Source organism: Monodon monoceros, unplaced genomic scaffold, assembly GCF_005190385.1.
Source record: "Monodon monoceros isolate NGI ecotype Baffin Bay Population unplaced genomic scaffold, NGI_Narwhal_1 Super_Scaffold_12, whole genome shotgun sequence".
In the NCBI taxonomy this organism is placed as follows: domain Eukaryota; kingdom Metazoa; phylum Chordata; class Mammalia; order Artiodactyla; family Monodontidae; genus Monodon; species Monodon monoceros.
Genome location: NW_021703768.1, coordinates 125,528,737 through 125,555,379, shown reverse-complemented (window position 1 = coordinate 125,555,379; position 26,643 = coordinate 125,528,737). Strand labels below are relative to the sequence as shown.

At 47.2% G+C, this 26,643-nt stretch overlaps 1 protein-coding gene and 1 long non-coding RNA gene across 8 annotated transcripts in view; one reads left to right on the top strand and one right to left on the bottom strand.

Annotated features, from left to right (window-relative positions):
* Positions 1-26,643, bottom strand: part of AFAP1L1 (actin filament associated protein 1 like 1) — a 73,416-nt gene that overhangs the window by 35,858 nt on the left and 10,915 nt on the right. For 2 of the 7 annotated variants that reach the window (XM_029217662.1, XM_029217664.1), the window contains exons 1-8: positions 11,015-11,206; positions 10,472-10,540; positions 9,901-9,984; positions 9,001-9,098; positions 8,239-8,347; positions 4,223-4,321; positions 3,334-3,545; positions 1,241-1,420 (exon numbers count right to left, since the gene is read on the bottom strand). In XM_029217662.1, the coding sequence (XP_029073495.1) occupies positions 1,241-1,420; positions 3,334-3,545; positions 4,223-4,321; positions 8,239-8,347; positions 9,001-9,098; positions 9,901-9,984; positions 10,472-10,540; positions 11,015-11,174 (1,011 nt within the window). In that variant the 5' untranslated portion in view covers positions 11,175-11,206. Of the gene's footprint in view, positions 1-1,240; positions 1,421-3,333; positions 3,546-4,222; positions 4,322-8,238; positions 8,348-9,000; positions 9,099-9,900; positions 9,985-10,471; positions 10,541-11,014; positions 11,207-26,643 lie in introns of those variants that run through there. The other 5 variants (XM_029217666.1, XM_029217669.1, XM_029217665.1 and 2 more) reach the window with 3 other exon arrangements.
* Positions 1-26,643, top strand: part of LOC114892569 — a 72,479-nt gene that overhangs the window by 38,127 nt on the left and 7,709 nt on the right. The window contains exons 3-4 of the long non-coding RNA XR_003792755.1: positions 19,308-19,436; positions 19,567-19,704. This is a non-coding gene — a long non-coding RNA (uncharacterized LOC114892569). The remainder of the gene's footprint in view (positions 1-19,307; positions 19,437-19,566; positions 19,705-26,643) is intronic.

The following is a 26,643-nucleotide window of genomic DNA, read 5'->3' as shown; positions in this document are numbered from 1 at the left end:
CTGCCTGCCCTATCCTCTGGGCTAACTGGCGTGCCAAGGCAGGCCTCTTAACTCTAGGTCTAGGGCTTCTTCTTCTGACCCAACCAGCCCCTTGAGGACAGAGCACTCTCCCCCACCCCCACCCCAGCATGCAGGTTCTCTCTCTTCCTTCCCCTCCTGAGACAAAGGCAGTAATGAGAAACAGTAAACATCCCAGTGGGAGAGCTGGTTATCACAGGAAGGAAGGGAGGATGGGGAGGGAGGGAAGGAGGGGTTTGGTTTCTTTGTTCCAGCAGGAAGATCAGAGGAGGGGAGAGCTGCTGTAAGGGCCTGGGGGTGAGGGCTTCACCATCACTGCAGAGTAGTCACTGGCAGTTACTCAGGACTTACTGCCTGGCAGGCCCTATATGAAGTACTCTCTAGAATCCTTACAAGAACCATTTTATAGAGGAAGAAACTGAGGCACAGGGAAGCAAAGTCCTTTGCAGAAGATCACACAGCCAGTAAATGCCACTTAGGTCTGGGACTTGAACTCAAGTCTGTGTGGCACCCAAGTCCTCCCTTGTCATCAGTATGCCACCCTGCCTGTCACCTTTGGAGTAGGTTTCCTTATTTGCTTCTAATCCTTGCCCGAACCACTTGGTGGTTGACCTTGGGTGAGTCACAGAAGCTCTTTGTGCCTCAGTTTCCTCATCTGTAAAATGGGAACAATATTAGTCCCACTGTGAATAGTAAATGAAGTCATGTGTATGAAGCTCTTAGCACAATGCATGGCACAAAGTAAGTGCTCAGTACATGGTAACTCAAATTGTTGTGTAGCTGCAAGATGCAGAGGCTGGGTCATAGGTGGATGTGATAAGTATGCACGTTTCACCTAAGGTAAGAAAGAATTTCTCCTTTATTAAAAGAAGAAAAAGGATTAGCTTGTCTAATGATAAAATCAACTTCCTTTGTAGGTATTAAGCTCCTCATTCCTGGAGATGTACGTTGCAGGTAGGATAGACCCACAGTAGGCGTGTTAGAAAGGGGATTCAAATAACTAGAAGGAACACAGGTCTCCAGCCTGAGGTCTGTCTCCTGGAGATGTCCGAAGCCCATTTCCACATAAAGCCCTAGCTTTATGTGAAGGGCACTGACCCCCTCTCCCCTGAGCAAGGCCTGTTCTTCCAGTGACAGGGGCCCACTCCATTGAGGGCTGGGTCCGGGGAAGAGAGGAAGGAAGGAGGGAGTGGGGGTAGGTGAAGGCACAGCCCCCCTGTACCTTCAGCCACTCCTCGGCCTGCTCCCGGCTCTGCAGTGCCAGCACCAGGACTTCGGTAGCCCCCTGGGAGAAGCGCAGCTCGTGCCTCTTGTGCCGGCTGTCCTTGGGCACGTAGATGACGTTGCAGACATCCAGCGCTAGCCTCAGATGTGGCTGCCGGTCCTTGGAGCTTTTGTAACACTGAACAGGAATAGAAGGGGTTAGGGCCTCCTGGAGCGGAGAGTAGAGGGAGGAGACAGGGAAACTCAACCTACCCCACAGAGACCTCCCCACCCAGTGCAGCTGTGGGCACTGCATGAAGACAGGGGCTGTTCACCACAGAGAGGAGAAGCCTGGGAGGGGCATCTTTGGGCAATCTCCAGATCTCAAGGGCCACTGAGTGGTCCCAGGGGTCACAACTACCTATTTAGGAAGAGGCAGATTTTAGCACAATACTAGGAAGACCGTTTTAGTCTAAAGAACCAGAGAAGAAACAGGCTGTCTTGGGAGGAAGCCAGCTCCCTGCTACTAATGGGCTACATGACAGAAATGTGGGGGAGAGAATTCTAGCAGAGATGGAGGGTTGGGCTTGGGAAGTCAATAGTTTATCAATAATGATTCTCACTTCCCAATTCTTATTATCAGGCTAACATTACCTTGATACCAGCACCTGACAATGACATTACAAAAAAGGAAATCATAGGCTAATCTCTCTCGTAACATAGTTGTAAAAACTAAAACAAAATATTAGCATATAGAATCCAGACACACATAAAAATGTATTGCATAGAGACCAAGTGGGGTTTATTCTAGGAGTGCAAGAGTGGGTTATCATTCAAAAACTAACTGTATAATTCATCATATTAACAGAAAAAAGGAGAAAAATCATATATCCTAATAGAAGCAGAAAAAATATTTGATAAAATTCTGCACCCGGGCTTCCCTGGTGGCGCAGTGGTTGAGAGCCGCCTGCCGATGCAGGGGACACGGGTTCATGCCCCGGTCCGGGAAGATCCCACATGCTGCGGAGCAGCTAGGCCCGTGAGTCATGGTCGCTGAGCCTGCGCATCCGGAGCCTGTGCTCCGCAACGGGAGAGGCCACAACAGTGAGAAGCCCACACACCGAAAAAAAAAAAAAAAAAAATTCTGCACCCATTTGTAACATAAACTCTTAGCAGACTCTTAGAGGAGAACTTGCTTAATGTGATAATAAGGAACACCTACAAAAAACCCATGGCAAACATCAGCTTTGATGGTGAATTATTGAACTTTCCTTCGAGATCTGGATTGAGACAAGAATGCCTGCTCTCACCACTTCTATTTACATTGTACTGGAGGTCCTAGGCAGTACACTAAGTCAAGAAAAAGATAGAAGGCATAAGGGTGGAAAGAAGTAAGTCATGATTCTTGGCCTGGTTCTGGCCTGGGATGAGCTTTTCACTGCTGCAGCGTGAGAAAAGGTCATGTTTCAAATGTATGTATGTTAGGTAAGACTTGCCAATAGGTAAACAACCTATCTCATTTTTTTTTTTTCCTGAAATTATGTCCATCCTTATACTTTGGAAGTAAAGGTACATTTCTTTTATGAAATGCTAGTGATGAGAGATGGTGAATTAAAAAAAAAGTTTAAAAAAGCAAGTTATATAATAACAAGTATTACATGGGCTCAGTTTTAGAAAAGACAGATGTATGGAAATGAGGGTGGAAGTTTATACATCAAAATCTAACTGTGGTTAGCTGTTGGTCAACAGGGTTAGGTGGGTTCTTTTTAAAAAATCATTTTTCATTTTATTTTCTTCTGGCTTTATAAATAAATACATTTACTTGCATAATGAAAAATGATAAACATTGTTTTAAAGTGATAAAAAATTCATGTCTGGCAAAACAAAACTTGATAAAGTCTTTATCAGGTCTTCAGGTTTTGTTTTGTTTTTTAATTCTTCTCGGGTGGGAGAGCCCTGATCTCAGAAGCACCGGGCTTTGAGCCTCTGTGCACAAAGCAAACCTAGAGGAACCGAGGCAGACATGCCTGAATGCACACAGATACACAGACACACGCGCAGGCACATGCAAGTCCACGTGAGGCCGAGAGGCACTCGTCTGTGGCCACTCACCAGGAGCTGGTCCTCCTTGATGACGGTCAGCTGCTTGGCCCACTGCCCGAAGCGCTTTTTCCGCAGCAGGAAGGCACATATCCTGCAGTCCCTCACCAGGTGCATGGAGGCCTCCTCTGAAGGCCAGTGGTGTGTGGGCTGCGGCCCTTTCCCTTCCTCCTCCTCCTCATCATAGGACTCATAGGAGCTGCTCATGGCGTCAGAGTCATTGTCTGCAGGAGCCACGGGAAAGGACCCGTCCCTGTGCCGTCACCGGGTGGGGGGGGGCACCTTCTTACCCCTCTGCAGGCGTCCCTGCTCTGGGGCCCCGGGGCTGTGAAGGGGTAGGTGTGAGGTGTGATGTTGGTAATGACTAAGCCCCTGCATGGGCACTGTGTCTTACAGATTTACTACTTGCTTTGTGATCTCAGTGACTTCATCTCTCAGAGCTTCAGTTTCCTCATCAATAATAATGAATAATACCTACCTCACTGGGCTATTGTGAACAGCAACAAATACAGAGTGTTTAGCCAAGTGTCTGGCACTCAGTGAGGGCTCAGTAAACATCAGCTTTTGTCTTTACCCATCATCTTTGCATCCAGTCTCAGGTCATTTTCATGGCACCCAGCAAGTCCCCATTTTATACAGAGGAATCTGGAGGCTCAGAGAGAATAAATCACTCACCTAAGGTCAGTCACCAAGAGTCAGGGCAAGGGCTTGGTCTGGGGCTCCTGACTCCCATGCCAGCAGTCTTCCCACTGATTCCCAGGGTCTCTGAGAACAAGGGCTTTGAGGCCTCCGTGGCGACCCCAGGGAGGTGACGGGGTGGTAGGCACGGGCATGCCAAGGTCAGGTCAAGGCCTGCTCTTCGTGAGGACGGAATTGGACTGAACATCCACCTGGTACTTACAAGAGTTCTTCAGCTCCCCATTCATCCTGGTCGCGGGGTAGCTGCTGTCTGCATCCTCGTAGTAGCTGTCCACAATCGAGTGGGCTGGGCTGCAGTCGTCTGTGGGGTTGGCAGAAAGAGCAGTACTTGGAGAAATGCAGGCACACTCCAGGCGCCAGGGCTGGGGAAGATCGTGGACACCATGCCCTCCTCAGGGAAGAGGGAGGGAAGAGGGAGTAGAGCTTCTTGTCATCACTCCCCGGCCAGGGTGTGGGGCCTCGTCTCAGCATCTCATCTGCTCTAGCTCCACACCTGCCCCCTGTGCTCCTGTCACCAAGAACTGCCTTGCTGGGCCCTGTCACACTTCCAGGCTTATGTTCATGCTATTCTCTGTGCCCTCTTAGCAACTGCTAGAGCATTCCTCACCCTCTAAAACCCAGCTCGAAGATCTTTCCTTTGACCTTCCCAGGCAGAGAGTGGTCAGCCCCTCTCCTCTGACCCCAGAGCATTGGTGTGTGTGGGTGTGTGCTCAGTCACAGTTCTGGTCCCTGCACTGCAGGGAGTGGTGTCCCAGCACCTGGGCCCAGACCCCCTTTCTATTCTGCCTTTGTCTCATCTTCTTCCACTTCAGGCCCTCCGCTCACTTCTTAATACATCCACCCCCTCCTCTCCTTCTAAATTTCTGTGACTACAGAGGAGGAACTGGGCTAGAGGGGATAATAATAACACATAAAATGATGAATACATACAACAACACAACAGCTGCCGATGCTGAACTTTCACTTTCCCATTCATGGGAATCAGTGCAGTATAGGAGTGAGGTTATCCCAAATGGTATTCTGTATCACAATTACCGGGGGTCTTTTTATTTATTTATTTTTCTTTTCCATTATAGTTTATTACAAGATATTGATTATAGTTCCCTATGCTATACAGTAGGGCCTTGCTGGTTGTCTATTTTGTATATAGTAGCTTGTATCTGTTAATCCCAAACTCCTAATTTATCCCCCCCCCCACCTTTCCCCTTTGGTAACCATAGGTTTGTTTTCTGTGTCTGAGTCTGTATCTGTTTTGTAAATAAGTTCATTTGTATCATATTTTAGATTCCACATATAAGTGAAATCATATGGTATTTGTCTTTCTCTGACTTCACTTAGTATGATAATCTCTAGGTCCATCCACGTTGCTGCAAATGGCATTATTTCATTCTTTTTATGGCTAATATTTCATTGTGTGTATATATACAGATCTATCTATCTATCTGTCTATCTCTCTATCTCACATCTTCATTACCCATTCATCCGTTGATGGACGTTTAGGTTGCTTCCATGTCTTGGCTATTGTAAATAGTACTGCTATGAACATTGGGGGTACGTGTTATCTTTTCGCATCAGAGTTTTCTCCAGATATATGCCCAAGAGTGGGATTGCTAGATCATGTGGTAAGTCTATTTTTAGTTTTTTGAGGAACCTCCATATTTTTTCCATAGTGGCTGCACCAATTTACATTCACTGGGGGTCTTTTTAAAATGCAGATCCCTGGACTGTATCCCCAGAGATTCGGATTCACTGATGTGGGCTGAGCTGAGGAATCTGCACTAAGGAAAAAAACTATTTAATAGCATAGTTCTAAACATATGTAAAAAGAGAAAATATATGGAACTCCAAGGAATCAGACTTTTTAAAAACAAGATTATTTTCATACAGATGGTCTCTGGAGCATACTTTGAAGCTCAGTGGATTAAGGGCATGTGCTTTGGGGTTAATCAGATCTGAGTTCAAATCTATCTCCATCATTTACTGAGTGACCTTGGAAAGAAAACAGTTTCTCTGCGTTTCAGATTCTTTACCTATAAATCGACATGAACAGTTCTGACCTTGGATTGGTGATATGATGCATATGAACTCTCAGGACAATGCCTGGCACACAGAACATCCTAGGCAAATACTAGATATCATTATATTTATCATCTCTTTTGATTCCCACAATGCAGGGAGGTGGGTATCAGACCCACTTCACAGATGAAGAAACTGAGGCCACACATTTTGCTAGTGATAGAGCCTGGATCCGAACTGAGGTTGCCAGCTCGGGGGACAGGTGCACATCCTCTCCTCCAGGAAGCCTTCCTCCTTTCAGACCAACTTGCTCTCACACCACCTGTTCCTCAGACCGCTGCTCTGGGCTCTCAGCCCATGCTGTCCATCTGTTTCTTGAGGACGGCAGCACTCAAATTCCCAGTGACTGGGACACCCAATTGTATCTCCCAAGTGAGGCTCAGAGCTTGCTTTTCCCAGGAGGCATTCTGAGGTCTCAGATGCTAGTGACATCCCTGTGAGGTGGCCTGGGGGTGCTCAGGCCAGAGGTGGGGGTGGGGAAGGAGGAGGTGCGAGGGGGAAGAGGGAGGGAGCACCAGGGTCATAGCACTTGGACACCTGGTAGGCTGGACCCTGTGCAAGAGGAAGGATATTTCCTGTCGGGCTTGGTGCCCTCTCCCTGGATAAGGTCCCTGGCCTTTCCTGAGGCACTCCCTACCCTCCTGCCCCAGGATCCCTGCTGCTCCAGGAGGCAGCTTCTCTGCCCCATCTGAGCTCTCTGGGGACTGGGAGGAGCCTTGCTCAGCTGAGGGGCTGGTCCTGGGATTCAGGGCCCAGCAGCACTTCATCCCCTCCTTCTTCCCCGTCCTCAAGTGGATAAAATAAAGTCACCTGCTTCACATAAACAGCTGCTGGCAGTGACATAGACCCAAGACTATCAAGGCTGAAGGAGGGGCATTGATCACCTGGTCCAACCCCACCATTTCAGTAGTTTTGTTCGAACTAGTTTATTAATCATAAAAATAATATACCATAATAGCCTAAAGGTGGAAACACCCAAATGTCCATCAGCTGACAGATGATAAACAAAATGTGGTATATCCATACTATGGAATATTATTTGTCCATAAAAAGGAAGTACTGATACATGCAATGACATGGATGAACCTTGAAAACACTATGCTAAATAAAATAATCCAGACATAAAAGGCCACATATTGTGTGATTCTATTTAAATGAAATATTCAGATTAGGCAAATCCATAGAGACAGAAAACAGATTGGCTGAGAGAGGAACAGAAAGTGACTGCTTATTGGGTATGGGGTTTCCTTCTGGAGTGATGAAAATGTTTGGGAACTAGATAGTGGTGATGGCTGCACAGCACTGTGAATGCACTAAATGCCACTGACTGGACACTCTAAAATGGTTGGAGTGGTCAATTTTATGTTATGTGTATTTACCACAACATGGTGAAAAGCACAATCAGTACAGAAGAGTATGAAGGGGAAAATACGTTCCCTTTCACCCAGATTTCTATTCATTTCCTATAGGAAAATACTGTTAAGAGTTTCTTGCATATCCTAGAAAAACTGTTAAATGCATGTGCGTGTGAGTACCCTATTTAAAAACAAATGTGATCTTGTTATATGCAGTATTCTCTTTGATTTTTTTCCAATATATATCTTGGGATTCATTTCTGATCAGCACAGACAGACCTATCTTATGTATTTTTTGGTGGTTGGAGAATATTCCACTGTGCTGCTGAATGATAGGAATAACAACACACAAACATCTTCTAGGTTCAACTACACATGCTGCGTCATCCAAAAACCATAATAGAGTTTCTTGTATGTAATGTTAAGTCCCTATACTCAAGCCAGTAGCACTCGTCTGTGGACTTCTGTCCTAGTGCATTTATATGTGTATCTAGCCCCTCTTTCTTATTTTAAGGGTAGGGGAATAGAGGCCCAGAGAGGGGAAGGGGGTTGTCCAAGGTCACATAGAACTGGGACTAGAACCCAAGCCCCTAACCCCCAGGCCATGCCTACCGGCCCACCCAGGCTGTCACTGGAGAAGCCAGGTGCTCTGGTAGCTCCTCCTCAGTAGGTGGGGCATGGCTGAATGGTGCCAGGCTTGGAGCTGCAGCCCCAGCAGGACACACAGGAGCTTCAGGAGATGAGCCTTCTCCTCCGCACGCCCCAGCCCTCAGTGACAAGAACTTACTGTGGGAGCTGATATACTCGGGGGACTTGCCAGGCCCCAGGGGAAGGGCCTCCTCATAGTATTCCTCAGGTGGAGGCCTTTTGGGGAGCGGTGGAGGCAAGTCGGCTGCCTGAAGGAGGACAAAGGAGGTGTGTGAAACCCAGAAGGCCAGGAGAGCAGAGGGGAGCAGGCAGAGTGACAGGGAAGAGGCTGGGGGACAGGGAGCTCCTAGAAGGCAGGATGCAGTCTCTGAATATGAAAGGACGTAATGAGTGGTCAACAATTGGTACCATTTATGGTGATGATGATAGTGAATTATGCAGTTGACAGACAATGTTTGATGTGATTTGGGCCCCTTGTCCTAATTCCATGGCACCAAAGGGTAGGAACCCTAGATATGATCCAGACCTTCATTTTTGTAGCTGGAAAACTCAGGCTCAGAAACAGGAAGTGTTTTGCCACACAGCAGAAGGGAGGAGGGCAGAGGCCACCCATCTTGTGACCCAGAGCTTTCCCCATTACTCTTACTGTGGTACTGAAATCGGAGGTTGGGGTGGGGACGTCCTTTGGGCCTGAAGGGGCAGGTCAGTTTACCGCATTATCCCTGCTTGGCACAGGCACAGTGAGCATGTCATGAGTCATTGAAATGTTCTCACAGTGCTTTTTCTGCCCTTGACCACCACACTGAAGAGAGAGACCCCCGGGAGGGTCCCCAGCATTAGCAGGGAGAGCTTCCCTTACCTCCTGCAGAGGAACAGAGGGCCTGAGAGTGTAAGAACTCACGTGTCTCAGAGGTGGGCTCTTGGCTGGCTCAGGGGTGGCTTCTTTGCAGGACTCCCTGTCGTCCTCTGTCATGTCTCGAAGGTCGCTCAGGTCACAGTCTATGAAGGGTCAGGCCATTGGGACAGAGAAAGTGGAGGATGAACATGGCAGAGTGAGAAGAGGGCTAGATTTGGGGTCAGGAAGCTCCACCACCTCCTCCATTAGTGACCCTGGTCAAGCGACTTCATCCCTCTTATCTGTAAAGTGATCACAATGATCCCTGCCTTGTCTAGCTCCCAGTGTTATCGAGAGGATCGAATGGGATAATACTGTTTGGTACAGTGCTTTGGAAACTTTCAAGGGTTATGTAATGAAAGCATAGTGTTTTCCCAAAGTCTGTCAGTCTGTAAGTCCTCTCATCTGACCCATAGCTTTCTCCCTGTGTTGAACAGTGCTGTCTTCCCTCAGGATAGATCCGGGATCACACACACCCTGCACGCAGCACTGCTCAGCTGCTCCCACACCCTTGGCGCCTCTGCTAGTCCTCACAGCTCCATTTACTGCTGAGCTGTGGGACCACTCAACTCACAGACCAGGTAGCTACTAAGATGGATGTCAGCAGCAGACGAGACGACGCTCTATGTGCCAGCCTTCTTTGGACTGCGCATTCATCCCTACCTTTCCTCAAATCTCTGGGATGATTTCCCATAACTGTACGGATTTGTCTAGATTTTCAGACCTGGCAGGGCCCAGAAAGGCAAAGGGACTTTCCCAAAGTGACTCAGTGTTGTAATGTTAGAGCCAGGCCCAGATGCAGGTATTTTCCCGCCCAATCCGGGGACCGTTCCAGAGACTGGGGCAGTGGACACGCACGTGGGGGAAAGGATGGCTTCCAGCGGAGGTCAGGAGAGGGCTGCTTACCAAATTCTTCAAAGAGGGACTCCACAAAGCTGGGCCCGGAATGGAGGTCCGCTGTGTTCACATACAGGTAGGAGACTTCTTTGGCTGTGAGGAAGGAGGAGAGCAGGCCCTCAGTGAGGAGGGGGGGGGGCCGGGACCGCTGCTGATGCTGAGGATGGCCAGCTCACCCTGCCCACTTGGACTTCTGTCCCACACAGGACACAGCACTCAGGTTGCGAAGCATGTGCATAGCCTAAATCATTTCCCTGCTTTCAAACTTTGTTTCCCTTTTTACATTGTTATTGAGGATCTCCTTCTCCAAGTGAAAGGATGCCCAGAGCCCAGTATAGAGAACAGAGTAGAGGGGCTGCTTTGGGGACAGTTGGCAAACTGCTGCCCCTTTCATCCTCCAACAGTCCTGTGAGGGCGGCCGACGACATCGACCCCTTTTGTCGCTGGGAAGTGAGGCTCAGTGTCACCCAGTGGTGACTTCCCCCCATGTCACTCAGACCCCTTCAACCCTGCGGGACACGGTGCAGCTCATGAGAGTTTCCTGAGCTCTTGATGCACACATATCATTTCCTGGGCTCACCTGAGGTTGGGGAAAAGGCTGGAGCAGACGAGGGGGCTTTGCTGCTGAGCACACAGCGAGGCAGAGAGGCTGCAGGGAATAGAGGGAGAGGCGTGAGTAGAGGTGGGGGCAGGTACGCAGCTTATAAAAGCGAGGGCGTGTGTGAGTGTGCATCTGAGTGTAGGAGTGTGTGACGTGTATGTGATGAGTATGTGAGTGTGTTGCATGTGAGAGAGTGTGTGGGGTGTGTTGTGTGTGATGTGTGTTTGTTACTATGTGAGGTCTACGTGAGAGCATGTTTTGTGTGTGTGCGTGTGGCAGTAGTGTGTACACGAGTGTGTGTGGCATGTGTGTTGTGTGAGTTTGTAGAGGGCTGGGGATGGAGGAGGACAAAGAGCACAGTCAGGGCTGTGTTGGAGAAGGGCTGGAGTGGATGGGGACGCTGGCTAAACCATGAAGAGAGGTGAATGCCATGCTGTGCAGTTTAGGCTTCCTCCTGCCAGCAGGCCATGGGGAGTTACTGAGGGCTCTGGAGGAGCTCTCTGCGGAGTGCTGATGGCTGACCTGGGAGGGGCTGCAGGCTCTGCAGGATGGAGGCCACAGCCATCTTCTTCTCCAGGGTGGTGTCGCTGAGGTACTCATGGTCCAGGAGGCTGAGCAGCCCTGTGAGCTCGGGGAGCAGCTGCTCCAGCACTGAGGAGGAAGGCCCATGGAGCATGGTCATGGCTCTATGTCCAGGATCTGGGCCCGCCCCCACCCTCCGGGACCCAGGGAAGCAGGGGCCAGAGGACGGGGCCCAGGGCAACAGGGAGACCTCAGAGGCCCTCACACAGCTGTCCCAACGCTGGCCACCAGCCTCCCTGGGGAGAGCTCTGCTCAGTTAACTGTGACGTTTTTCCGGCCTCCCCACTCTGCCTCAGACCTCATTCTGGGCTTGGCCTGAGGACCGAACTTCCCAGGTAGCCTGAGCGGAGGCACTTAGCCCTCTCTTTGTCCCAGCCTGCCCTCTGCTTTGCAGGCCTAGGGGTCCTTCCTCACTGCAGCTCAAGGGTCAGTGCAGGTCCCAGGCAGGAGCCCTGGCTGTCCAGGACACAAGGCAGGAAGGAAGCCTTCCTGTCCCATCAGTCCATACCCTTCAATCTCTGGAACCTTCTGTTTCCGGTGGCTTGACAGGAGCCAAACTAAACATTAACCCTTCCCACCCCTGGCCAAAAACTCTTGTTGCTCTTCTTTTTTCCATGCTACACCAGTGTTTCTCAAACTTAAGTGTATATAGGAATTAACAGGGGACCTTGTCAAAATGCAGATTCTGACTCAGGAGGTCTGGTGTGGGGCCTGAGATTCTGCATTGCTGACAAGCTCCCAGCTAAAACTGATGATGCTGGTCTGAGACCACACAGAGCTGCAAAATCTTAGAGCACAGAGTCCTTTAAAACGACTGGAGCATGCCGAGACCATGATGTCATCAATGTCTCCCTGTCCCAAAGCAGTATCTTGGGACTTGGTTTGCCTTAGAGCTGAAGACCAACTTCTTTACAGTAGTAGTATTGTCCTCCTTTGCAACTTGCCAATCACTTGTGCCTAATAATATGAGCTGACGTGTGTTGAATAAGTATTGCGAGCTGTGCTAAGTCCTTTCATACTTATTGTCTTATTTAAATCTCATAGTGTACATTTTATTATCTCCATTATATGGAGGATACAGCTACGGCTCAGAGAGTTTAAACAACTTCTCCAGCGCCACACAGCCAGCAAAGCTTCAACTGAATCTGGTTCCCTCACTCTATACTTTAAACCATGGCACTAGATCGCTTTGCAGTATTTTATAGGATCCTATCAAGTTTTGAGATTGGTCCGATGATCATGCCCATTTTTTAGGTGAAGAAACCGAGGTTCAGAGAAGATAAGTAACTTGCTTGGAGTTACACAGACAAGCGGAAGAGCCAAGATTTAAGCCCCAGTCTCTTGACTCTCAACTCCACGTGCTTCTCCCCACCAGGGCCCCCCTGAGGAAATGGTGAGACTCTGACTTGCAGCTACAGGTCTGGATGTGTAAGAGGGGCTGTAACATGGTGCATAAGAGAATCAGTCCTGGAGCCAGATTCCCTGGGTTCACGTTCAGGCTCCATTATTCATCAGCTGTGGACCTTTGGCAAGTTACTTAACCTATGACTCAGTTTCCCTCTCTGTAAGGGGATGAAATAACAGCACCGCCTCATAGGGTTGCTGTGAGGATTAATATTGCCATGTGTGGAAACTGCCTTGCTCCGAACATAGTAAATCTTACCGCAAGTCAGCTATGATTACTGTCATTATAGTATCTGCCATGCTGGTCTGTGCTGTGAGATGTGAATATCTGTCTCCCTCAGGAAGAGGGAGAGGCCGTGAGGCTCTGGCAAGTGTGAACAGTACTATGAATCTCAGCTTTCTTAGCATCTAGTATGGGGCCTGCTCAGAGTGGGTGCTCTGTGTATGTTAGATGAGAGAGGGAATGGAGAGATGACTACACTAGGACTTCTTTAAAAAATAGAAATTTTATGTACAGAGAGTGGTACTTGTTGGAAAAATGTGATGTCATAATCTCTCTGTGCCATTTCCAACATCACCTCAAATTTGTTGGAAATGAGCTCAAGGCTGATACTGACAGCTACCACCTCGTGGGCTCTCTCTACCTCTGGGCCCTGAGGTAGGGGCTTTCCACACCATGTTTCATCTCATCCCCCCTACACGCCTGTGAATAGGTCCTACTGGGACACCTGTTTTCTAGGAGATGACTTTGAGGCTGAGGGAAGCCGTGGGACAGTTGCACAGCTTGAAAGAGGAGGAGCCAGGCTGATCTTAAGTTTGCGTGATTCCTGGAGCTGCTGTGTTGTACACCTCCAGGCCTCACTCCAGAGCCCACGTGAGGGGCCTCGAGGCCCTGCTCCCTCCAGGGCCGGAGCTCCTGTGGTGCCACTGGGCGAGGGTTCTGGAGGGACAGAGCTCTCTCTTTGAAGTAGGAAATCATTTAAAATCATTTCAGCCAAGTTTTATCTGTTTTGGAGGAAATCTTTTCAAATGGAAACACAAACCTCTCTGGCACCAACAGACACACCAAAAGTCAGTTAACTGTATTCCAAAATATGTCCTGATTCACTCTAATTATGTGCCAGTCTGGCCACTTGGGGGAATTAGAAAATGAGTAAGATATTGTTCCAGTGGCATTCTCTCTCTCTCTCTCTCTCTCTCTCTCTCTCTCTCTCTCTCGTGGCCTGCAGCCATGGTTCATGTTTGAAAATCCATGACGCTGCCGTGCTATCATTTACGAGTGTCAAGGCTATAGGATGCAGTGGCCATTTATCTCTCTAACCAGTGGCTCTGAAACTTTCTGGCCTCAGAATTCCTTTACACTTTTAACAATTATTGAAGACCCCCAAAGAGCTTTTGTTTTGTGGGGGTTATATCTATCAGTATTGAGTTTATTAACACTTAAAACTGAGAAAAACTTAAAACACAAAAGTATATAGTCACACATTCCATTAACCTTCAGAGCTACCACATCATCACACATCATATAACCTTTGGAAAACTCTACTGTGTACCCGTAAGTCAATGAGAGTGAAGAGGGCATATAAGGTCTTAGTACCATATAAAAGTAGATTTGACCTTGGGGACCCCCCAAAGCATCCCTATCCCCAGCCACACCTTTCTGAGAATTGCTGTCCTTCAATAAATGACCTCAGATTGCTAAGCTTTTTGTATTCCTTACATCAGTCAGTCTGTCTGTCTGTCTTTCCCTCCCTCCCTGCTGCCCTTCCTTTATTTCTTTTTTTTGGCTGTGAGGTTCCAAGGATTTCTTGCTGCTCTCAGCAAGTGCCTTGTGGGCAACATTCTGGCTTCTAAAAGCTCTCCTGCTTCTAAAGTAAGAACAATTAGTTTCTGATTGAGTTCTCTGCATTTAAAAACATGAGTCTTAGTACCCAAGCTTTGTAACACCTTTGTTTGTTGTTGTTTTTCCTGGTCCTTGGTGGGATTCCTGACATGGGCCCTTGACTTCTAAGTGTTTTTCATTTAACCGAGTTGTGATCACAAAAGTCCAAACAGAGCAAAGGAGGGAGCTGAGTAATCTGGGAGAAGCACATGGGGAGTCAGGAGCTGCCTGGTCCTAGTGGCACTGGTTTCTGCAGCCTGGGAACTGGCAGGCAGCAGGTGGCGGCAGGAGAGTTACATAGCGATTCTAAAGTACAGTTGGCAGAGGGAGTGTGAGCCCTGGGAGAAGGCTCAGCTTGTAGCATTAATGGACAAGAATCCTTCCTTGAGCTGAGCAGTTACCATTGTGCTGGGCAGTTAATGCACATTATCTCATTTAATCTTCACAAACCACACAAGTCTCTCTATCTATGTTCTAAGCGGGAGGAAACGGAGGCTTAGAGAAGTGAGGTCACCCAGCCAGTAAGCTGTAAGGCCAGGCTCTCTGACTTCAAAGCTTGCACCCCTGTGCCTGAATCCTCCACCAGAGGACTTGGGCTCAGAGAAGGGGAGGCCAGGTGGAACAGGGAGGAGGCGGGTGGTCCCTCAGAGCCTACCTGCTGAGCTGGGTCATGACTTCACTGGGGCTCCTGACCTGGAGGTTCTCTCACTGGATGGATTAGAGACCCTTATTGTGGGGCTGAAATCCTGCTCAGTGGGCCTTTCTCCACTGGGCCCATTGAATTTTAGAGCCCTAAGTGTGTAGATCTCAGAGAAGAAAAACAAGTGACTCAAAGCTTATACCCGACTTACCAGCGGAATGTCATCCCAGGGAGAAACTTATACATCATGGTTAAAAGAAAGCTTCCAGCCAGTGCTCCACTCTTTAAAGACAATACAGAACGCTCCAGCTAGCTTTCAGGTGTGGTGAATACAGATGTGCCTCTGATGGCTTCTTCGTCTTTAACACCAGAGAATTCAAACCACAGGGATTTAAACCATCAAAGAATTTAATTTGGAGAGAAATCATATGCACATAATGATGTAATGCTTATGACAAATGGTCATACCCTCTCCCGGGGGTTTGCTGGAAGTGCAGATTCCTGGGCCTCCTATCTGAGAGTCTGATTCAGTAGGCCCTGTACTGGGACCCAGGAATCTGCATTTTAATGAGTCCTCCAGGTGATTCCAAGGTTCAACCTCTGAAAAATACTCCACCAGAAAACATACTAGAGGGCATGTCTGTGAACATAAAGAATGTGGGAAGACCTCCCTCATTCCTTAAAAAATTATCATTAGCTATCCCCTTCTGAAATAACTGAGAGTCAAGGTGGGAATAAGAGCCCCTACAGAAGATTGCAACTAGCTGGAACGTGGAGTCTTGCTTAGAAGAGCACAGTGATTAGGGCTTTGGGGTGAGACCTCTGTGAATTGGAATTCTTGTGCTGCCATTTCCGAGCTATACAAAGATGGGCACATTAGAGAAGTCTGAGCCATGGTTTTCTCATCTGTAAAGTGAGAATAGGATCCCAATCTCCTAGGCTGGGAGAACTAGGTAAGGTCATGCTTGTAAAGCACTCTGTTTGGTGCTGTGCCTGGAGCCAGCACTCATCAACGAGGCCATATTATTGTTGTTGCTGCTTCCTAATATTCCCCAGAACTATGCAAACTCCGGAGTATTGACCAGATAGTATTTAGCGACAGATTTGCTATAGTTGTTGTAACGGACTTTACGAGGGCACGTCTTAATCTGTGTTTCAATCATAGTAGATGCCCAACAAGCATCTATTCGTTGAACACAGTATCTTGATGACCTAGTCCAACCCTCTAATTTTAAAGATGTGGAAAGTGAGGGTTCAAGAGGTTATTTGACTTAGCGACGGTCACGCAACTAATTGAAAATGAGTATCTAGTGTTAAATTTACCCTAGACTTGATGCTTAGATAAGTCACAGAAGAGTGGCTGAGAGCACAGGCTGTGCACAATCTGGGTCCCCCTCCCAGCTCTGCCATTTTCCGCTGTGGGGAAATATCTTAACTTTCCTTAGCGTCCAGTTCTTCACCTGTAAACAGTGGGGGTAAAACAGTAGCTGCTGCGCACGGTCACTGGAGAGATGAAATAAAAAGATACATATGGTGCTCAGCGCACTCAACGGTGTTCCCTCCATTTGTATGTAATCCCCCAGCAGATTCAGGTGTGGTGCTAGGCACAAGGGAGGGGGGTTCCTGGGGCAAGAGGACATTGTGGGACTCTATAAGCCCCACCACGTGGACTGTTCACAGCCCTGGGCCTGACACTGAGCACAGGTGGTTATGGTGGTTGGAGGTGGTAGGGCACTCTTCCTCAGAGTGCTCCCCTCCCAGGGGCCCCCTCCATGCCACGTGGAGGGACAGCACCTTCCAGTTGGAGGGGCAATAATGCAACCCAGAATCCTGTCCCTGCCATCCCCAGTCAGGAAAAATCTCCTTCACCAATTCCTACCCCACCCCCCTCCCACCTTTGCTCCTGGTCCAGGTCATCTCTGCTCTCTGTGGGCAGATAAGGGCATCAGGACAGGGCTGCCTGTTATGACTAGATTTTATTTAGAACCATGAATACATTTCACGGATCTTGTTTAGTTTAGTTGAGCCTTAGGGAGGTACAGTGAATTCCAGTGAGGAAAAACCAGGAAGAAATGGTCTAATCACTGTTTATAAGTCTTCACTCTTTTACCAAGTGGGATAGACAGGCACAGAAACCCAAGAGGGGTGATAGTTGTTCTCTGGGATGCAAAAAAGTTTGCCAAATAAAATTAGAAACCTACTTAAAAATATATCTAAGATTAGTCCACTCTTTGAGTATTGTTCCCGGTAAATACCCAGCTTAAGACTAAGATCAGTTTTCTCTCTGCTCCTCCACCCTCCCCACCTAAGTGAAATCAACATGAGGTGGTAGAGAGCTGAAATTTAAGACACAGACAAAAAGCACTGCCACTTGTTCTCAGGATCGCATCCCTGGTGCCGCCTAAGTGAAACCTTTAAGCAAAAGGCCTTCATCACAGCCAGTATGGGTTCTAGTGCAGGGAAGGTCAGATTTATTTAGAGATCTCAAAGGTAATAAGTCTAATTTCCATGACAAAAGTCAAGTGAATAATTCATCTTCAGCAAACCACAAGAATAATAAACCCTGTTTGGGCTCCTACCAAGCTAGCCTGTGGGCACTTTGACTTGTGATCTCATTCCTGGGCACCTTTTAGTCTCTGGAATTCACAAAAATTCTTGGAAACAGCTTGCAAGTTACAATTTTTTTTTTTTTTTTTTTTTTTTTTTGCGGTACACGGGCCTCTCACTGCTGTGGCCTCTCCCATTGCGGAGCACAGGCTCGAGACGCGCAGGCTCAGCGGCCATGGCTCACGGGCCCAGCCGCTCTGCGGCATGTGGGATCTTCCAGGACCGGGGCACGAACCCGTGTCCCGTGCATTGGCAGGCGGACTCTCAACCACTGCACCACCAGGGAAGCCCGCAAGTTACAATTTCATTAAATGCAAAGCAGTAGGAGGAAACCAATTTCTCTTTTCCCCATTTCACTACTTGACAAGCCTCTTTAGGACAAAGATAACTCATCCTTCTTTGTTATCAAAGTCAGAGAAAATGCAACCAGCATGATTTAAAAATGGAAATAGGAAGAGTTGTCAGAATATGGTTTTATGAAGGATATGCAATTTTTCTTTTGGTTCACTCAAATTTCCTTTCTCATTTCCCAACCGCAAAATAACCCAGTTTCCATCTCATAAGGGCTCCTTACCTGGAGAAAGAGCCAGTGCATTACTTAAAAAATTTTTGATAATGATTTTAGAGATGACTTTTAGTATATTGTTTAAACAAGCTAGCACATTAATGAGGTATGACCTATTATAGCACTGGGGCGGTAACTCACCTTGGAAAGGAAAGCAGTGTGTAGTCTCAATAGTTGGGTAGGAGGAAGGAAGGAAAAAGGAGCCTTTTCTGTGGCTTCCAACCCTGCAGGCCCTTCCAGACAGACCTCCCTCCAGGCTGCTTTATGCTATGTTCCTCAGCCTCTTAACCCCAGGTCTTTGCATATGCTGTTCCCTCTTCCTGTCAGAATTCCCTTCTGCTAACCAGTAATGGCCCCCTTCAGTCCTCTACTCACTCGTGACTTCCTCATGGAAACCTTCCGTGTCCTCTTGACCACATACATTCCCTCTATTTTATGCTGACATAGCATCACTCTCCCTGTGGTACTTATCATGGTGAAATGTTATACTTTTCACTGGTCCTCCAGATCCCTGGATGCAAAACCCATGGATGCAGGACCCATGGGACTGACTGTGAGGGACTTGAGCATCCGAGGATTTTGGTAGCTGCGAGGGTCCTGGAACCAGTTCCCTGCAGATACCAAAGGATGGCTGTATTTAAGTATGTATTTCTCTGATTAATGTCAGTTTCTGCCACTTGAGCCTTAACTCCTTGAGGGTAGGAATAGTGCCAACGTTTTCTGGTGGCTGACACAGAATAAGTGCTTAAGTATTTGTGGAATGAGTGAATTCTTGAAGCAAAGTTTTCCTAAGACTTGATAAAGTCTAACAGCTAGTTAATGTGATTTTAAAACCATGTCTGTCCTCATAGTGACTCAGGATAGTAAGAAGATGCTCGAAAAAAACCAAAAAAAAAAAAACACAGGTAACAAAAAGCCCCAGGGCACGAAAGGGAGCAGAAGCCCAATTTCTCACGTGGCTAAGCTCCTCAAAGCCTATTTGGTTGAACTTGTATCCCTTGTGTGAATATGGCTGCCAGTTGGTTTACTGATGGGTATTTTGTAATTGGTGGATTTTAACCCTAACAAATAAATGATAATAATTAACATTAATATATGAACTACTTGAGTTCAAGTCTTGTTCCCCATTTTCTAGGTGTGCACCTTTGGGACACGTATATAACCACCCGATGCACATCGTTGGTGACCTACGAGCATATCTACCTCAGCAGTGGGAATGGGCCCTAGTACATGAGAATGTGCCTTAAACAGTGTCTGGCACATAGTAAGTACTGAATAAATATTAGGTATTTGCATTACTCTTCCTTTACTATTATATGTCATACCTTGCTTTAAGAGATTTACATGTGTTATTTACATAATTTAATTATTAATGAAATCCATAATTCTTACAGGTGTGGGAACTGAGGAATGCAGAATGGGAAGACTACTGAGGCTACTTAGAGATGCCTCTCCCAGTGCTCCTTCAGGATGCTGCTTCCATCTATGTTAAGCCCTGGGTTAACTCTGCAGAGAGGCCCCCAGTCACACAGGTGAGGCTGGTGGAATTGCCCCTTCACTTCGTGGGTACAGAAATCTCTCCTTCCCCTGCCCACAGTCTCTTCCAAGTTACTGCAGATCTACCCATCTGGGGCCATGGAGATGTTTCACTTCCTTCCTCTGAATTTACAAGCACTTCTCTGAGTCCAAATGAAGGCCAAACAGTGGGCAGGACGTTGGAGGGGACCTCACTGGTTGGACTAGCATTGTTGATCACTAAAACAAACACTTCCTGTTGTCCCAGAGCATACAGGGAAGACCATGGTTCATGTGGGCTGGAAAAGAATGAAAAAGGAGCAGCAAAGAAACCCAGCTGCAAAGCCACTGCCTTGTGCTGACTGCTTTCCAGGAGTTAAATATAGCTGCTGTGTGAGGGAGGCAGAGGGGGTGGCGAGGTCACCTTGAAAGGCTTTTGTGTGTGTTAATTACAGCTTATGCAGGAAACTGAATATCCTTCATGCTGAAGAAAATAGTACAGTTTGACTCCCTGGGAGAGAAACCCAGAATCCTGAGGGAAGTGGTAAAGAAGAGTGGAAGATTTGGGATATGGTAGGAGAGTATCTGGTTTGGGTTCTGACTCCTCCTACTTGCTAGTGTGGAATCTGGGGTAAGTCAGCCCCTCTGAGCATCATTTTCCTCTTCTGTTAAGAAGGGATTTAGAATCCCCACGTGCAGGTTTGTGGGAGGGGAAACGGGGAATGGTGGGGTAAGAGTTTGTAAACGGTAGGGATTTTTACTGCGGATGGACGCGTTCCTCTGTAGCACAATTCTCTGATGTACTCGTTTCAGGAAGACAGGGAGGCAAGAGGTCAGGGAGGTTGCAGGTCAGTGGGGAAGCAGGTTGTGGGGATGTTTTGGGGTGACTCACTTCCTGGGAGTCAGGCCAGGGTGACAGGCTCAGGGAAACACCCTGCATCTTAATGGCCTTTTGAGCAGCAGCTCTGCCCAGGTCTTGTCATCCACCAGGACACCTCTCGTTCTGGACACCTTGTTTCTCAGCCCTGGGCGGCCAGGGAAGCGGTAGCTCCCTCTCATCAAGACATTTCCAGACAGGAGGGGGTGGGGCAAGCCACTGACTTCCGAGGAAATAACTTTTGGCTGTGGGACTGGGCTCTCCCAGAATTGTTCCTTTGTGTGCAGATTCCTCCCTGTTGAGCTCACAAAGGAAATGGTTCCAGGAGGAAGTGGAAAACTGTGACACACATGCTCAGGCCTCACACACAAGATGGCAGCTGTTTCCCTTTGCGGCAGTCCCTATCATCTCCTTCACTAAAAGGAGTGGCCTGGGATACCCAACGATAAAGGCAGGTCGTGTTTTTGAGCTCTTAAGTGATGTTCCAGATGTTATGCTAAGCATTTTGCATGGACTGCCTCATCTAATGCTCATAATGGCCCTGTGAGGTAGTTGCTGTTCTTCACCCTCTGTTTTACACATGAACCAAATGAGGCTCAGAGAGGCACAGTTGTTTGTCTAAAGGCACATGGCAAGCAGAACCAAGATTCAAACCTAGACCTAAGTCTAAGGCCTAAACGTCCAGTTGTTGCATCATAATTCCTTCTTGCCGCCGCCTTCTAACAGAGGTTCCCTACCTCCAAAGCTTGATGGAACCAGCAGTGAGTCCCTCACAACCATTCCCCACTGGTGCCCATTCATAGGATGGGTGCCTGGTCTGAAGCCTAGATGGGGCTGGGCTTTCTGCTTCTGAGAAGTTTGAGTTTGAGGACCCATCTCACCAATAGTCTGGGACAGACACTGAAGATGTCTGGCTAGGGGTTTGCGAATAGTGCACATAATAATAAAGATATCCAAGGATGGCAGTGAACATTTATTGAACACTTCTTACAATCTGGGCTCTGGGCCTAACACTTTTATTTCTTTTTATAAATTAGGACTTCATGTGGACAAAACTTGGGTTAATCCTAATCCTTGCTTCATGAGACACTCTTCATTGGTCCATGCATGCTCCACTTTTATTTAGTTATTTATTTATGTAATCAGTTATTTTTGCTAATGTAGTAAGTACCCACAAATCTACCATGCAAAGCAAAAGCCTGAATCCAGATGTTATCATACATCTAACTATGATCCCATGCTTCTGCTTCCCTCTCCAACCTAACTGCCATCCTGAATGCTGTATTCAACACATCCTTGCTTTCCCTTGTAGATTGCAACTAGATATACCCATACAAAATTTTAGTTGCTTTAAACTTTATTAAAAGGGCATAATCCTATAGGTAATCTTTTGTGACTTTTTTCGTTACCATGATACTGCTAAGGTTTATCCATAGCATTGCCTGTCACTGTGTTCATTCATTGTGCTGTATGATATTCCACTGCGGGAAGATTCTCCATGACTAACACTCTGTGCCTATTACGTCATTTAATCTCTGCAACAACCCCATGTGGTAGGAGCTCTTCTTATCACAGTTTTACTGACAAGAAACTCTGAGCCCTAGAGAGTCTAAAGAACTTGCTGGAGGTCATAGGTGCCAGGTTTGCATCTTTCTGGCCCCCACTGTATGCTGTGTTTTGGAGTAGAGGAGAAAGCACAGGAACTAGAGCCAAAAGCCCTGGGCTCAAGGTCCAGCTCCACACTTACTGGCAGTGTGGCCTTGGGCAAGTTGCCTCATGCCTCTGAGCCTCAATTTCCTCAACATTGAAGTGAGGTGATGGTAAATGCCCTATCTACCTCTCAGGCCTGTTGTGAGACTCAAATCTTACAATGTCTGTGAAAAGTGACAGCACTCTGTAAACTGAAGTTTTGTAAATCGGTACATTGTGATTAATGATCTATGTGCCATCTGCTCCCCTCCACACCAGTCAAACAAAAATAACCTGTGTAGGATTCAAGAGATGAGACTGAACAGCATCCCTATTCAGAAAGGCAAGGATTAGGTTGACAGTCAGCCCACAGAAGTCTTAGTGTGATTAAAGAATCAGAAAATCGTCAGTAGAGGCCTCAGGCTGCACTAATGGGAACGGAGTATGTATTTATCTTTGTTCTGTTCAATGGAGTTTAAAAAAATATTACTTTTTTTTTTTTTACTATTTCTTACCTATTTTCAATATCTGAGGCCCTACCCCATTACTCTTTGCTTGTGGTGTTTCCTCTGCATGGCTTGTTCTCCAACCACTGTCCCCTATTAGCTGTGTGACCCTGGGCAAATTACTTCACTTCTCTTTGTCACCTCATCTGAATAATGGGGATAATAACAATACCTACACCTTACGGGGCTGCCATGAAGATCCAGTGAGGTGTTATATGCACTGTTTAGAACAGTTCCTGACACATACAGAATTGACTATTGTTATTATTTAAAATCTCCCCTACTCCCCCGAGAGTGCCCACTTATGTTTTGACAATTGGTTTAGAGGCCACTTCCTCCAGGAGGCCCGTCCTGCCTTCCTGCACAGGTAAGGTCACCCTGTTATAGCCTCCAGAGCAGACAATTTGTTCATCTTCCTCCATTAAAGTGCGAACAGTGAGAGTAGAGATGATGCCTGATTTAATATCTGCCACCGCTGCCCAGTGCCCAGTACCGTAATGGGCACACAGCAGGTGCACTGCAGAGGGATTAACTAACAGCCTGAATTCAGAGGAACAACCACAGATGAAGGAGGGGGCTGTTAATCCTGTCTATGACAACCATCTCCAAGAGCAGAAGGGCTCATGGGGATGGGGGAAGAGGGAAGGTGGGGCAGACTTGTTCTCTGGGGCTCTGGAGGGCGGTCCTGGAACAGTGGTGGCCGCTTAAGACCATATTATTAGGTTCTCTGTATATAGGAACTCTCCAGAAGTCTGAACTAAGAAGAGAGCCAGGTGGGCTGAGCCCAGGTAGACGGTGCCTTGGCAGGAAAGTGGGGGTGTGTTAGTCGGTGGGTAACTGTGACACTGGGTGACTGGGGTGAGAAACATGCAGAATCACGCCTGGGATTTGTCCTCCCTAGCCCAGCGACCCGAGGCAGGTGACGTCAGTTTTCTCATCTGTGAAGCAGAGGTAAGGAGAGCAGTCATGTCAGAAGGTTGTGGTGAGCAGAAAGGGAGATAATGTATGAAAAGTGTTAAGCTCTGTGCCAAGCACATATGAAACCTTTTGCAAAGGTTGGTTATTACTATTAATGTTGTTGCTGTTGCTAGTAATCACAGGGGAGTCAAGCATTACCCAGAGGTTAGTCTAGACATTCTAGATGGGAGGCTAAGTGTTAGGCTCAGAATGGCCACCTTGACTGCTGCCCAGGTGGAAGGTCCACCCTCTTCCCTCTCTTCCTTCCTTTGCCTTGCCTGCAAAAGCCTTCCAGTGGTAACCTTGGGTTATGTTCTGGGCCAGGTCCCTGTGAATGCAGCCCACAGAGAGCCCAGCCACCCTGGGCAGGCTTTGGGAGATGCCTAGGGTGATTCCTGCCTCTAGGGCTGGGGGTGGGATCAAGAAAATGATGGTTGAAGGTCCTGGGAAAGAACGTCTTGAGTCTTAACTCCAGACAGATGTCTCCTTTGCTCTCCCATTAGATCAACAATTCTATACACTTAACTCTATTTGAAAATGGACAGAGTGTGAAGTTTTATGTTTCCCTGTTCTTAACTTAAACTTGAAGGTGAGTTAATCTTACACAATTTGCTGCTCACCTGCAGTATTTGCTGTAGTTCCTAACTGGTCTCCTCTTCAATCTCTCCCTTTCTACTCTGATGTGAGCTTTCTTTGCCCCCAAATGGCAACACAGCATAACCCCCTCCTGCTTGTACCTTGTCAATAGCTCCCCAGGGCCCAGACACCAGTTTCCTTTGTGACTCAGATGATGAAAGATCTTCACATGCTCCCTGTACTCGCTGTGGTTTATCATCATTCCCTCTGTAATTCCATCCCTTCCCAGGATGGGCAGGCAAGAAGTGAAAGGGAAAGCATCAGAGAGAGAACTTGGAATCCATTCTGATTTTTTAAGAAAGGCGATCATTTGTAGACCTGTAGTTTAAGCATTAACTTTTTTTTTTTTAATTGTATGCTTCCTGCATGCTGAGTGCTTTTCTTGCACAAATCCAATTATCCCCCATAGTAGACAGGAGATTGTTATCTCCATTTTTAGTTGAAGAAACTGAGACTTGGGATTAAGTGGAAGAAGTAGAGCTGGGATTCAAACCCTGGCAACCTGACCCTGCAGCCAGTGCACTCAGCTCCCACATTATGCTGCCTCTATTATTAGTTACCAATCACACTCTCAGTTATGGACCTGGATGATAAGGCCCTACTTGAGGCTCCATTTTACCTCTACCTGCTTCTCTGGGCTGTAAGCATGCTGACCCTGAGCATGGCTTCTGTGCCTCTCTTCTTTCTACTCTGCCATTTTCTCCACCTGGAATGCCGTTCCCCCAGTGTTTCTGAGGTTCCTGGCTAGAAAGTGTCCCTTGAGTCTTCTGGGCCTTTATTTATTCTGTTTGATGGACACTGGCCAGATATGACCTCATGTCACAGGAATTGGTGACAGAGTCTTAGTTTCTCTGCCTCACTAGGAGATTTGGAGGTGCAGGGACCCTACGCTTCCCCTCTGTTACTCCTTAGAGCTACAGCTGATTGCTGGCTGGAGGTGAGGAAATGCGATTGGTCCCTCCAGCTTCCCAGCACACTCCTAGATCATTTTTCTTCTTGGTTCAAGTAAAGCTAAAATAAAATCCCCCTTGGTTTCATATCAGCTGGATCTGCTCTTTGCAGACCCTTCAACAAGAATGGGCAGGAAGAATAAATATTTATTCTACAAATGAATAAATCTGATTCCATCTTCAAAAGAAAGCCTAGTATAAATTATCATAATTTCTCCGTTCTAAGATTTCACTGATTTAAAGATATCTTATCTGCTAAATAATAGCTTTTTGAAAAAAAAAATCAGAAAAATGAACAAATTAATATATCAAATTTAAGATACGTTCTGATTTAAAAAATATGTCTTGGTATCAATGAAATATTTTTAAAAATATGGTCCAATTCAATTTTGATTTTTTTCTTTTGATTCTGGTGGTCTCAGAAAGAAGGCTCCAAGCCTTGACTAAATCACTGTGAAGCATGGGCAGGTAGGTGTCAGCCATGTCCCAGCCCTGAACCCCTGGGGGTTGCTGGGTCAACAAGGGCATGACAGACCAATCATATACCAATGGCAGCCCTGAGGCCCCCAAGGCCAGTAGACAGGTTTTCTCCCCAGCAGATCTATGTCCATGCTCTGCTGATACCTCCTGACCATGTTAGTGGTTCTGGGGAAAGCTGACTAGGGGTCCATCATGTGATCTTAGGCAAGACACCGCCGCTTGAGCCTCAGTTTTCCCAGTTGTAAAGTGAGAGGCATAAGATTAGATAGGCGGTTTTCAAATGTTCTTCAGATGGAGCTTTGGGATCTTGGAGGCTTCTTTAGGGGCTGCCTTGGGAGTAGGAAGATGGAATGGACTGTACTCAGTATTTTCATTCCCACTTCCCCCAGAGCAAGTCTTTGCTTAAGATTTTGTTTGCAAAAAGTAGTTTGAAAAACACTGGTAAATGGCATTCTGGGGTCTTTCCAACATCAGTCTTGAATATATACTCTTGTATGATCTAGGGGCAGTGCTTCATTTCTCAGCCTGGACACACCCTCAGAATCCTTCTCACCACAGTGCTCCAGGCAGACACTCCCAGACTCACTGCAGTTTAATCCAGGGGTTGGCAAGCTTTTTGTGTGAAGGACCAGATAGTAGCTACTTTAGGCTTTTCAGGCCACATGTGGGCGGGGCCTCTGTTGCAAATACTCAATAGCAAGAAAGCAGCCATAGACAATACATAATGAATGCCCATGGCTGTGTGCCAATAAAACTTTATTTAAAAAAAGACGTGGTGGACTGGATTTGGTCTACCAGCTGAGGTGTGCTGATACCTGGGCTATAATAAATACTTCAGCCTGACAGGTGAAGAAACTGAAG